This window comes from Pipistrellus hanaki (genome assembly GCF_964339955.1).
Source record: "Pipistrellus hanaki genome assembly, chromosome: 15".
Taxonomy (NCBI): Eukaryota; Metazoa; Chordata; class Mammalia; order Chiroptera; family Vespertilionidae; genus Pipistrellus; species Pipistrellus hanaki.
The window spans coordinates 1,247,248-1,258,515 of NC_140517.1; the positions used below are offsets into that span (position 1 = coordinate 1,247,248).

General features: G+C 65.2%; 1 protein-coding gene across 1 annotated transcript; it reads right to left on the reverse strand.

Annotated features, from left to right (window-relative positions):
- Positions 1-630: 630 nt before the first annotated feature.
- Positions 631-10,348, reverse strand: SHCBP1 (SHC binding and spindle associated 1). The gene is made up of 13 exons (XM_084905500.1): positions 10,210-10,348; positions 8,317-8,484; positions 8,021-8,136; positions 7,220-7,428; positions 6,922-7,014; positions 6,206-6,439; positions 5,741-5,909; positions 5,422-5,542; positions 4,252-4,383; positions 3,630-3,748; positions 2,917-3,003; positions 2,539-2,680; positions 631-1,541 (listed from the first exon to the last, which is right to left on the reverse strand). The coding sequence occupies exons 1-13, from the start codon at positions 10,310-10,312 to the stop codon at positions 1,216-1,218; spliced, it is 2,019 nt and encodes a 672-aa protein (XP_084761626.1). The 5' UTR covers positions 10,313-10,348; the 3' UTR covers positions 631-1,215.
- Between the last annotated feature and the right edge of the window lie 920 nt (positions 10,349-11,268).

The window sequence follows — 11,268 nt, forward strand, 5'->3', positions numbered from 1 at the left end:
CCCTGACCTCCTGGTTCCTAGGTTGAAGCTCAGCCCCTGAGCCACGCCGGCCGGGCCGGGGCTGAACGCTATCGGCAAACATCACTTTTTCTTCTTCTCTATTTGTTCTCGGAAACTTTACTTTTTAAATGTTTATGGAATGTGTCAGGGGGACCTTGGCTAGTAAACGACAGGTTTCAGGTGTCCGTTCCATAATCCACCATCTGTATGTCGTATTGTGTGGGCCCCACCCCGTCCTCTCCTCTGGCACCGTGTCCCCGCCCGCTCCCGTGTTCCACTCCGATCACACGTGTGCCCTCCCGCTTCGAGGCCCGTGGATCTGCTGCCTGCACCCCAGGCATGGTCGCTCTGCTGCCTGACCCGGGCTCGGGCTGGCCCTCGGCACCTGCAAGCCCCCCGGCCCCGGGACCAGCAGCCCAGACCCTCCTCCTCCTCACCATCCCAACGCCCAGGGCCCTCCCCGTCCTCTCACCGCCCTGACGGCTCTGCAACCACAGCCCGTCCCAGGAGTTCCAGTTAGAGCCGCCGCTGGAGAGAGGGAGGCTGGTCCTACAGCTCCAAGCCCTCCCTGCGCAGCCCCCGCAGGGCACCCCATAAGGCCCCCCAACTTGGGGAAAACACAAGATCCGATTCCGTCATCAGCATCACTTTAATCGTTAGTATATTAATGTAACATTTAACCTTTTAAATATAAATATCTTCAAAGCTGGCTTTACAGGGCAGACTGCACAGCTGGGTGAGAACCGGCTCAGAACACTGCTACACGATCCACGCATCCACGCCCGCCAGCTCCACGCACTCTGCCCCGGTACACGCTCCACGTCTGCTCTCAGGAGCCACAGGCCATGTACGCACGCAGCCCGAACCCTGCGGCAGTCTGACGGGGCGGCCCCCGTGGAAGAGATAGTCCTCTGAGGGGTGTGTGCAAACTCAGCTGGGCCCGGACACGCTGCCCCAGGCCAGAGGGCACAGCAGGGGCAGCGCGGTCCAGGGGGACGGGCCCTCGTGCCCGCCCTGTGCTCCGGGGAGCCGGGGAGTGTGCTCACGCCCGGGCTGGGACAGGCTCGGTGTCAGAGAACCGTGTCACAGGAGCCACCGCCTGCGCAGAGAGGGAGGTCCGTGCACAGCAGGCAGGTCCCCGCCCACCGGGTACTGGCCCGGGGCCCAGCGAGCGAGCAGAGGCAGGGGCGGCGGGCGGGCGTGTGCACGGCCGCGTCAGAAGAGAAACGTGCCGAAGCTGCCCTTGCCGTTCCACTTGAACTGGTTCTCGGCGATGGCCACGAACATGCCCTGGGCCATGAGTGTGTCGTCCGCCTGCGTGATGCCCAGCTCGCTCAGCCGCTTCCTCCTCAGCCGCCCCTTCTGCGCGGAGGCCGCCACCAGCTCGCTGACGATCTCGCAGTTGCCTTCCGGGTGCCCGGGGGGCCCCGGCCTGGGGCGCGGCCCCCCCTTCCGGGCCGGGCCCCCCAGCAGCTCCTCGGGGTCCGCGCCCTCGGCCTCGGCGGCCTCCCCCTGCGGCGGGCCTCTCGGTGCCTTGTTTTCTGGGGACAAAGGAGCCCGACTGGGACCGGCTCCACAGCCGGATCCCGCCATGGAGGCGGCGGACTGGCCGCCCGAGTCCCAGCGCCGGGGCCCGGCCCTCAGACACGGAGCCCCACAGGGTGTCCCTGAGCCCGACAGGTGGCCACAGGGACGCTCCTCCGGGACCCTCCTCACCCACGGCCCCTCCCGCCCCGTCGCCCTCTCTCGGCACCGCCAGGAGCTCGCTGGCTCCCGGGCGCTGGCCGGGCTGTGACGTCTACTGTTAAAGGGCCCACGGGTCGGGCCAGAGGTAACTAATGAGCGGGCCTTAGGAGACAGCGGGTGTGGGCCTGACCCCACAGCCCACAGGAGAAGGAAGCAGGAAGAGGGATTCGCCGAGGGAGGTCCCTCTGCTGAGATGGGCCCTGCGACTGGCGGAGCGTGACCCCAGCCAGCAGCCAACATAGATGGAGGCTTCAGGCCTGACCCTCAGGACACGGGTCTGCCAACAAGAACCAGCTCAGAGATCCTCCCCCCGGGTCACAGCCCTCCGCTGACACCTCACAGTGGCCTTGTGAGACCTCAGCCACACCCCTGCACTCTGACCTCCAGAACCCTGGGCCACGCCCCTGCACTCTGACCTCCAGAACCCTGGGCCACGCCCCTGCACTCTGACCTCCAGAACCCCGGGCCACACCCCTGCACTCTGACCTCCAGAACCCCGGGCCACACCCCTGCACTCTGACCTGCAGAGCCCTGGGCCACACCCCTGCACTCTGACCTCCAGAACCCTGGGCCACACCCCTGCACTCTGACCTCCAGAGCCCTGAGGACACAGCACTCCCTGCAGCAGCCCCTGAGGAGGAGGCTCCCCACCAGGCCAAGCTCCACCCTCCTCCCAGCTGAGAACCGCAGGATCGGCTCAGGGCTGGCCTCCATCACGGCCTCTGGGTCAGCCCCTCTGCTGCCCAGACAGCCAGCCAGTGCAGGAGCTCCGGGAGGCGCTGGGCGGCCCACCTTCGGCTCCGCCCTGGGCGTCCTCCTGCAGGTCGGAGAAGATCCTCGGCTTCACCAGGACGACGCCGTAGCCCTCGTTGTTGTGGATGATGTTGTTCACCAGGGAGATCTTGGGGAGGTCGTAGTGCTCATCCAGGAAGTCCTGTGACAGCCAAGATGGCGTGTGAACCGAGGTCTCCTCAGCGCCCCTGCCTCACCACCGCAGCTCCCGGCGACCCCAAGCCCGAAGCAGGAAGGGGGCGCACAGCGCACAGCGGGAGCCAGCGAGGGCCGCATGCAGGCCTCCGAGAACACTGCACCCGTGTCTGCAGCCCGAAACCCGCTCTGTCCCCACCCTCCCATTGGGACCCCAGGGCCAGGGACACCGGGCGGGCTCACCTTGATGAGGATGCCCTCCCGGCAGTGGTGGATCCCGCTGTCGCTCAGGGAGCATGTGCTGCCCGGGTAGATCTCCACGCCGGCCCCCTAGACCACAAGGCACCGCGCCCTTTGTGAAGGCGGGCCCGCCGGAGGGCCCTGCCGCCATTTCTTACCTCTGACAGCGAGCGCAGAGCACAAGGAGAAAGCTTTCCTAGGAAATGTGTGTTCTAGTGACGCTGCCCCTGCTCCACTGCCAGGAAGCGGCCCATCATACACCACTCAGAGACCACACATACACACACACACACACACACACGCACGCACACACGTGTGCACACACACCACTGGCTAAGGTGTCTGCCCTTCACTGTTGTTCCGCTCTCACTCTGGACAAATCTGTTTTCTGATTCTATTAATTGATCGATCAATCAGCAGCATGGGACCATATCAAAGAATGCAGAAGACACATCTTCAAGTGGAAACACACATTCATTACAGAAATTCTCAGAAAACAGAAATAGAATCCCTTCAAGGTGGTGAAGAACTGCCACAGGAACCACTCACCTCGCTGGGGACGGCACTGAAGGAGCGCGGCCCAGCACGGCCGCCTCCCCCCACCCAGCGCCAGGGCTGCCCCTTCCTCGGGCCTGCGCTGAGCCCCGCCCCCGCCCCGACAGGGAGCACGCACCTTGGCCCCGCCCCCTGACCCCGCCCCCAACGGGAGCACACACCTTGGCGCCGCACAGGTCCGAAGCCCGCATGACCAGCTCCGCGGAGGTGCGCACTGTCACGCCCGTGGTCTCGCACTGCAGCACGCAGTTCTCCACGGTGGTCCTGCCGCGGTGGACGACTGCAGGGACACGGACACGCTCAAGCTGGAATGGGCTCCGCAGGCCGCGCGCTGAGTACGTGAGTAACTGACCAGCCTCCTGGGCCCGGGGGTTCCCGGCTGACCTCCTGTGGCCCCGGGGCTCCCCAGCTGACCTCCTGGGCCCGGGGGTTCCCGGCTGACCTCCTGGGGCCCCGGGGTTCCCGGCTGACCTCCTGGGGCCCCGGGGTTCCCGGCTGACCTCCTGGGGCCCCGGGGTTCCCAGCTGACCTCCTGGGCCCGAGGGTTCCCGGCTGACCTCCTGGGCCCGGGGCTCCCCGGCTGACCTCCTGGGGCCCCGGGGTTCCCGGCTGACCTCCTGGGGCCCCGGGGTTCCCAGCTGACCTCCTGGGCCCGGGCTCCCCGGCTGACCTCCTGGGGCCCCGGGGTTCCCAGCTGACCTCCTGGGCCCGGGGCTCCCGGGCTGCCTGCGGGGCCGTGGTGCCCGAGGCCGGACCAGCGGCCGCGCAGCCTCACCGCCTCACCCAGGATGCCCTCCACGGCGTCGTGCTGGATGAACTTCACGCAGGAGATCCTCACGTCGGCGCCCGAGCAGTCCACGAAGGTGTCCCCCTTGCCCCGCTTCTCTATGACGATGTCGTCGGGCAGCCCGTACCCTGGAGAGGGAGCGCTGCTGGCGGAGGCGGCCGAGCACAAACTCCGACAGACGCCTCCCCACGGGGACCAGGCCCAGCGACACTGAAGTAAACGGACCCCCCACACACCGGCTCCACGTGGCCAGAGCAGACACAATTCAATAACCTCAACGCCCCATCAGAACCACCAACAGCCCAGGCAGCTCAGCATGAAATCTGCTGTAAAACGGCAAATCCGCCGTGCACGGGCCCGCGGGCTCTGACGCACGTGACAGCGGTTTTGCCAGCTCAGGATTCTGTTCCTCTGAGTCTAACACAATGAGGTTCCAGAGAGCCGGAGCAGTTTTCCAGATTATCGGATGTCATTCTCTTACACAGACCAACTCCAAACCTGACACGCGGTGGCTGGAGTGTCGGCCAGGCACTGAAGGGCCTCAGGTTCAATTTCCTGAGGTCAGTTTTTTTTTAAATAAGCTAAACTTTCTTAAATAATGCACCCATATACCCACAACTTTTATGGACTAAGAATAAGCAACATGTAAAATAATACTTTTTAAAATGTGCTTTTAAAGTATATTGCTGGGACATTTTTTATTCTAGAAACCAGATTTCCTGCCCATGCACCTCTTACAATCTGGAAAGCAGTCTTTCCTTATTGTTAATCCTCACCCAAGGGTATTGTCCCAGGGATCTTTTTAGAGTGTGGAAGGCAGGGAAGAGGAGAGCGAGCGAGCAGGAGGGAGACGTGGGTGTGAATCAGTGACTGGTTTTCACACAAGTGCCTTGGATCGACCCTACAACCGGGTGTGTGCCCCTGACTGGAAATGGAGCCCGTGATCCTTTGGGTCATGGGCTGAGCTCTAACCACTGACCCACCCTGGCCAGTGCCCATGGCCTTTTCCTCCCCGTGTGTCCTCCAACACTCGAGGCCACAGAGAACAACACCCCCTGTGGCTCAGACACCGGTCGGCCCTTCCTGTGTGAAACCGAAGGGCTGGCACCACATTCCCTCCGGCGCCCCGTCCACGAGGCGGGTCCCGTTCGAGGCCGCCCGCTCACCTTCCAGCGCGATGGAGTCCGCGATGGAGAGGGCGCCCTGCACCACGTAGCGGCCGGGGCAGACGATCACCCTGTCGCCCTCGTAGCAGGCGCCGATGGCCCCCAGCGGGTCCCTGTGGAACTGGAGGGCAGCAAGGACACAGTGGGCCCGGGGCCTCGGTCCCACATTTCCTCTGAAGGGGTCCCGCAGACGGAGCACCCCGAGCCGTCCCGTCCCGGCACAGACGCCAGCGGGGCAGCCCTGGACCCCATGTCCTCACCTGGACCCCGTGTCCTCACCTGGACCCCCCATGTCCTCACCTGGACCCCGTGTCCTCACCTGGACCTCGGTGTCCTCCGCGCCCGGCTCCGGGCACAGCCGGTCCCTGAGCAGGGCCTGCAGCAGCCCTGTCGCCATGGCGGAGGACACCACGTGGGTGACCCTCTGGCCACACGGGCGGGCGCCCTTTGCTTGGACGTTGGACTTCTTCTGGTAGCCGAACACGTACCTGGGAGGAAGCAGGGGGCTGTGAGCAGCACGGCCTGCAGAGAGGAAGCCGGAGGCCCGGCCCCTGGGGCCCAGGGGCTGAGCGCCGACCTATGAACCAGGAGGTCACGGTCCGATTCCCGGTTGGGACCGGGTTGCGGGTTCGATCCCCAGTGTGGGACGTGCAGGAGGCAGCCGACCCGTGATTCCCTCTCATCAGTGATGTCTCTCTCTCCTTCTCCCTCTCCCTCTCTGACACCAAGAAAAACCTCTTTTTTAAAAGCCAAGAAGCCAGGCAGGGGTGGCAGGGGCCCACACCTCAGCAGGGGGTTCTCGATCAGCTTCAGCTTCTGCTTGAGCTGCTCCAGCTCCGAGTACAGCTCCAGGCCCTGCACCATGGAGACGTTCTCCTGCTCCGAGTCGGCGCCGCAGGCCGACAGGCTGCTGCGCAGGTCCAGGAAGCTGCGGTAGACGGCCTCGCCGCGCGCCAGCAGGCCGCGGTAGTCGGCCACCAGGCCGGAGGGCACGCGGTCCTCCAGGATGTCGTAGTGCCTGCAAGTTCGACAGCGGCTGAGCCCTCCCGTGGACGCTTCCGGCCACGGAGCTGGCCACGCGCTCAGCTCACGGACACACTTCCTGCGGGGGTGGGGCGGGGCGGGCAAGGCTGAGCCGTCCCTCGGAAGTGGAGCCACTGAGTAAATTATCTTCTCGTCTATCAGATTCAAAACCTTAATAAATGTGTGGGTTTCTGTACACCTGCAGCCTATCTTTGTCCGGGCCCCGGAGCACAGATACACACAGGTGGAGTTAACCCACGGGTCAAGTTAACCCACGGGTCACATTAACCCACAGGTCACGTTAAACCACGGGTCAAGTTAACCCACGGGTCACGTTAACCCACAGGTCACGTTAACCCACAGGTCAAATTAACCCACGGGTCAAGTTAAACCACGGTCAAGTTAAACCATGGGTCAAGTTGGACCACAGGTCTAGCTGGACCACGGGTCAAGTTCAAGGTCGGAGCGGACACTCACAGCCTGAGCCGAGGCTCCACGCAGCGGACAAAGTAGTCGTACTCGTCCTCCTCCTCCTCGTCCCAGCTCCTCCAGATGTGCTGGTAGAAAAACCTGAGGCGGAGACCACGCCACTCAAGTTCAACCCTGGCTCCGGGCGGGGGGAGAGCGAAGGAAAACCCGCAGCCCACCCCCCGCGGGAGAGGCCGCTGGGCCGCTGCGCGTGTGGTCGAGGCCACCCCCTCTGAGCGGCCTCGGCGAGGCCCCCGTACCTGGCCTCACGCCCGCCTGGGAGGGGGGAGCTCCCGCCGCCGCCCACCTGACGTGCTCCACGGCCAGCGCCGTCTGGTCCAGGGCCCCGGAGCCGTCGAACACCACCCACAGCTCCCGCAGGGGCAGCCGCCGGCCCTTCAGCTCCAGGAGCTCCCGCACGCACTCCGCCGTGAAGGTGCCCGCGCGCGCCTCGCACAGGCAGGGCTCCGCCAGCCGCACCTCGGCCTCCAGGGCTGCGCAGTCCACGTCCGTGACCTCCGAGTGAAAACGAGGGCTGAACCCACGGACCACGGGGAGGAGGCACGCCCCGCACGGCCCGGGGCTGGTGTGTGTAACAGGAGCCGGAGCGGAGAGCCTGCGGCCCTCACTCAGAGGACGAACAGACGGGCCTGGCGCCGGCCCACATGGGGCTGACACAGCGATGGAGGACACTGACGGACAAGACGGTGACAGTATGGGGCAGAGACTGACTAGCAGGGGAGGGAGCCGCGTGGGAGCCGCAATGGGAAGGGGGGGACGGCAGCAGCCCTCTGAAGAGGGGAGGTGCAAAGGGCCTGTGGCAGAGACCAGCTCGGCAGCTGCTGGTGCAGAAAGGCCGAGTTTCCTGCTGGATCCAGAGGAAGTGAAGGGCAGCGGGTAGAGGGGACAGGATTGGGGGGGGGGGGCGCCAAGGCAATCAGGGGCGAAGCACATAGGAAGGGGCCTGCAGGGGCGAGTAGATGCGAAAGACAGGCTGGTTTCAATCGGCTCATCAACCTTAATTAGGAGCCGGGCTTTGGCCGTGACGGCGTGAAGGGAAGTGCTTTCAGCGAGAGGCACACGGAGCTCGGTGAGGGCGTGAATTTACCTCCACCAGCACCTCGAACACGCTGGTGTGCCAGACCGCCCGCCACCCCGACGGCTCCAGCACCTTCTCCAGGAACTCGGCCGTGAACTCCCGCACCTCCGAGGCCTTGCAGTCGGCTGCAGAGAGGAAGCACGGAGGGTACTGAGGCTGCGCCCGGCGGGGGTGGGCGGCCACGCATACAAACAGGCCTGCACCACCCCCAGGGGGTCCGGGGCCCACTGGGCCACCGCCACGGGGGCCGAGCCAGACGGCGCCGGACGTGGAGAGGCAGAGAGGCTCGGGCGCGGCGGGCTCACCGAGGATGTAGTCCTGGTAGGCCCGGAAGCGCTCGTAGAGCGGGAGGTGGCCGGTCTGGAACAGCTCCGGGAAGTGGGTCTTCCCCTGCAGCACGAAGCGGGGTAACCGGGACCCCGGGCTGTCCTCCCGGCTGCAGTCGCTGCTCGCATCTCCGTCTGGGGGCGAACCTGAAGGCACCGCCCGCGTCAGCGGAGCGGCCGGCCTCGGGGTTCAGGCCGCTTCCCCCTCCCGCCCCGCTCAGCGCCCGCAGCCACGCGCTCCCCTCCCCTCGCTGCACTGAAGGGAAGCACACCCCAAACCCCAAGTTCTCCTCCCGGGCCAGGCCTGTTTCTGAGCTTCCCCAGGGGGCGCCTGCCACTGAATCAAGTGGAGGTCACCCGAGGTCTCACAGACAGATAGATTTATATCTATCGGCTGAGGGGGAGGGGGCCGAGGGGGCCTAGGTGCTGAGCCGTGGCCAAAGGGGAGGGAGGGCCGATGAGGGCCTGGGTGCTATGAGCCAGATGGTGATGATCTCTGAACGCATGATAATCTGGCCCGGGATTAGCCTATAGGATAAAAGGCTAATATGCAAACTGTCCTCTCGACCTGGAGTTCAACCAGCAGGCAGGCTGGCCAACCACCATGTCCCCTCCCCCTGGCCAGGCTGGCCAGCCCCACCCATGCACAAATTCATGCACCAGGCCTCCAATATATATACACGCAGAGTGGCCAGGTTATTATGTGTTCACAGATCATAATAATCTGGCCACTTCGTATATATGTGTATGTGATTTTTTATTTTTTGTTTTAAATTTCAGAGAGGCTGGCTTAAGGCAGAGACCGTTCACTAAAGCGGTCCTATGCCTGGGCGTGGCTGCACAGCGTGACCTGCCCAGCGAGGAGTCTATGATCCATCACAGAACCCCTTCCTCACCCACAGGAGCGCCCGGATGGATGGGGGGTGCTGGAGGAGGGAGGTGGGAGGTGGGAGGTGGGGGTGTCAGTGCCCATAGTGCTTGCACACACACCTGCAGGGCTCCTCAGGCCCCTCTGAAAGCTCCCTTTCCCACGCCTCCCTGCGCCTCCGCCCTCGGAGGGCCCGCAGCTGTCCCCGCAGCTGTCCAGATGGGGAAGCCGAAACCCGGGACTTGCCCAGGTGGCTGGGGGGGAGGGGGGGAGCAGTGGTGGTGTGAGGTCCACTTCCTTCACTCCCTCTGGGGTCTCCCCACCCCAGTCCCACAGCTTCCAGCGGGAGGCGGACACAGTGGGGCCTCCCTGAGGGGGAGGGGGCCGAGCGGGGCCTGGGTGCTGAGCCGTGACCGAGGGGGGGGGGGTGTGAGCAGAGACTTGGGTGCTGGGGGCTGAGCTGTAGCCAAGGGGGAGGGGACTGCGAGGGAGGGGGGCCCAGTGGGGCCTGGGTGCTGGGTGCCACCCGCCCGCGGTGCTGCGAGCCGTGACCAAGGGGGAGGGGCGCCGAGCAGAGACCTGGGTGCCGGGTGCTGAGCTGTAGCCGAGGGGGAGGGCGGGCTGGGGGAAAGGGGGCCGAGGGAGAGGGGGGCCGAGCAGAGACCTGGGTGCCGGCCGACACGCCCGGGGCCGACACGCCCGGGGCCGACACGCCCGGGGCCGACACGCCCGGGGCCGACACGCCCGGGGCCGACACGCCCGGGGCCGACACGCCCGGGGCCGACACGCCCGGGGCCGACACGCCCGGGGCCGACACGCCCGGGGCCGACACGCCCGGGGCCGACACGCCCGGGGCCGACACGCCCGGGGCCGACACGCCCGGGGCCGACACGCCCGGGGCCGACACGCCCGGGGCCGACACGCAGGCGCACGGAGTCCCGGGCCTCGCAGACCCGCCGGGCCGGGCGCCCCGGGCCCTCGCCCCGCCCGCCGTCCGCACTCACCTTCCTCCGGGGGCGCCTCCCCGGCCGCGCCGCCCGCGCCCCCCGGCCCCGGCCCCGGCGCCTCGGGGCGCAGCCCCAGCCCCGCCGGCAGCTCGTCAGCCATTTCAAATGTGCGCGGGCGCCGCCGTCCGGCTGCGTGAGCGCGCGGCGCCCCTGATTGGACGGCAGCCGCGGCGCCCGGGCCAATCAGAGGGGAGCTTGCGTGCCCGCCCGCCCCCAGCCCGCAGGAGCCCGCCCTCTCCAGGCGCCTCCAGCCCCGGGCAGCGCCTGAGCGCCACCTGCTGGCCAGGCGGACCGCCGTCCTCCGCCCAGCTCTGGGCAGAACTTGGACCACGTTGAAATGGGTCATCCTTTGGGATGATTTCCCAAACGCTAACGGCCGTTCGCAGACATGGGGCGAAGCACAAAGGGCATCGGGTGACAATAAACAGAGTAGCTGGCCTCCTGCGTGCGGTGACTGGGCTTCACCTGGCCACCCTTTCACCTCCAGCCCCTCCGCCCGTCCTTCACCCACTCAGACGCACACATTTGGAAATAACATCCAATTAAATGTACGAAACGTGTGTTTTGCCCACATTTACCATCAAAGCCAGGTACAATCTCCAATGACACTAGCGGTTGAGCATTGTGCACAGGACACGCCCTGCACGCTCTGCCTGCATCCTCATTCAAGATTCAAAAACCGGTTTGGCTCAGTGGATAGAGCATCGGTCTGCGGACTGAAAGGTCCCAGGTTTGATTCTGGTCAAGGGCATGTACATTGGTTGTGGGCACATCCCCGGTGGGAGGTGTGCAGGAGGCAACTGGTCCATGTTTCCCTCTCATCGACGTTTTTCTCTATACCTCTTCCTTCCTCTCTGTGGAAAATCAATAAAATATATTTTTTTAAAAACCCGTCCCGAGGCCAGGAATACAGATGAGGAAACAGTCACCGAGAAGAAAGGTAAAGAAAATAAAAACACAAAAAGGTAAGTAGCACCCAGTTTAACCCAGCACAGCGAGCATCAGAAGCAGCCCAACTCCAGCAGCGCCCTGAGGGCTGTGGACGCCAGGTGTGAG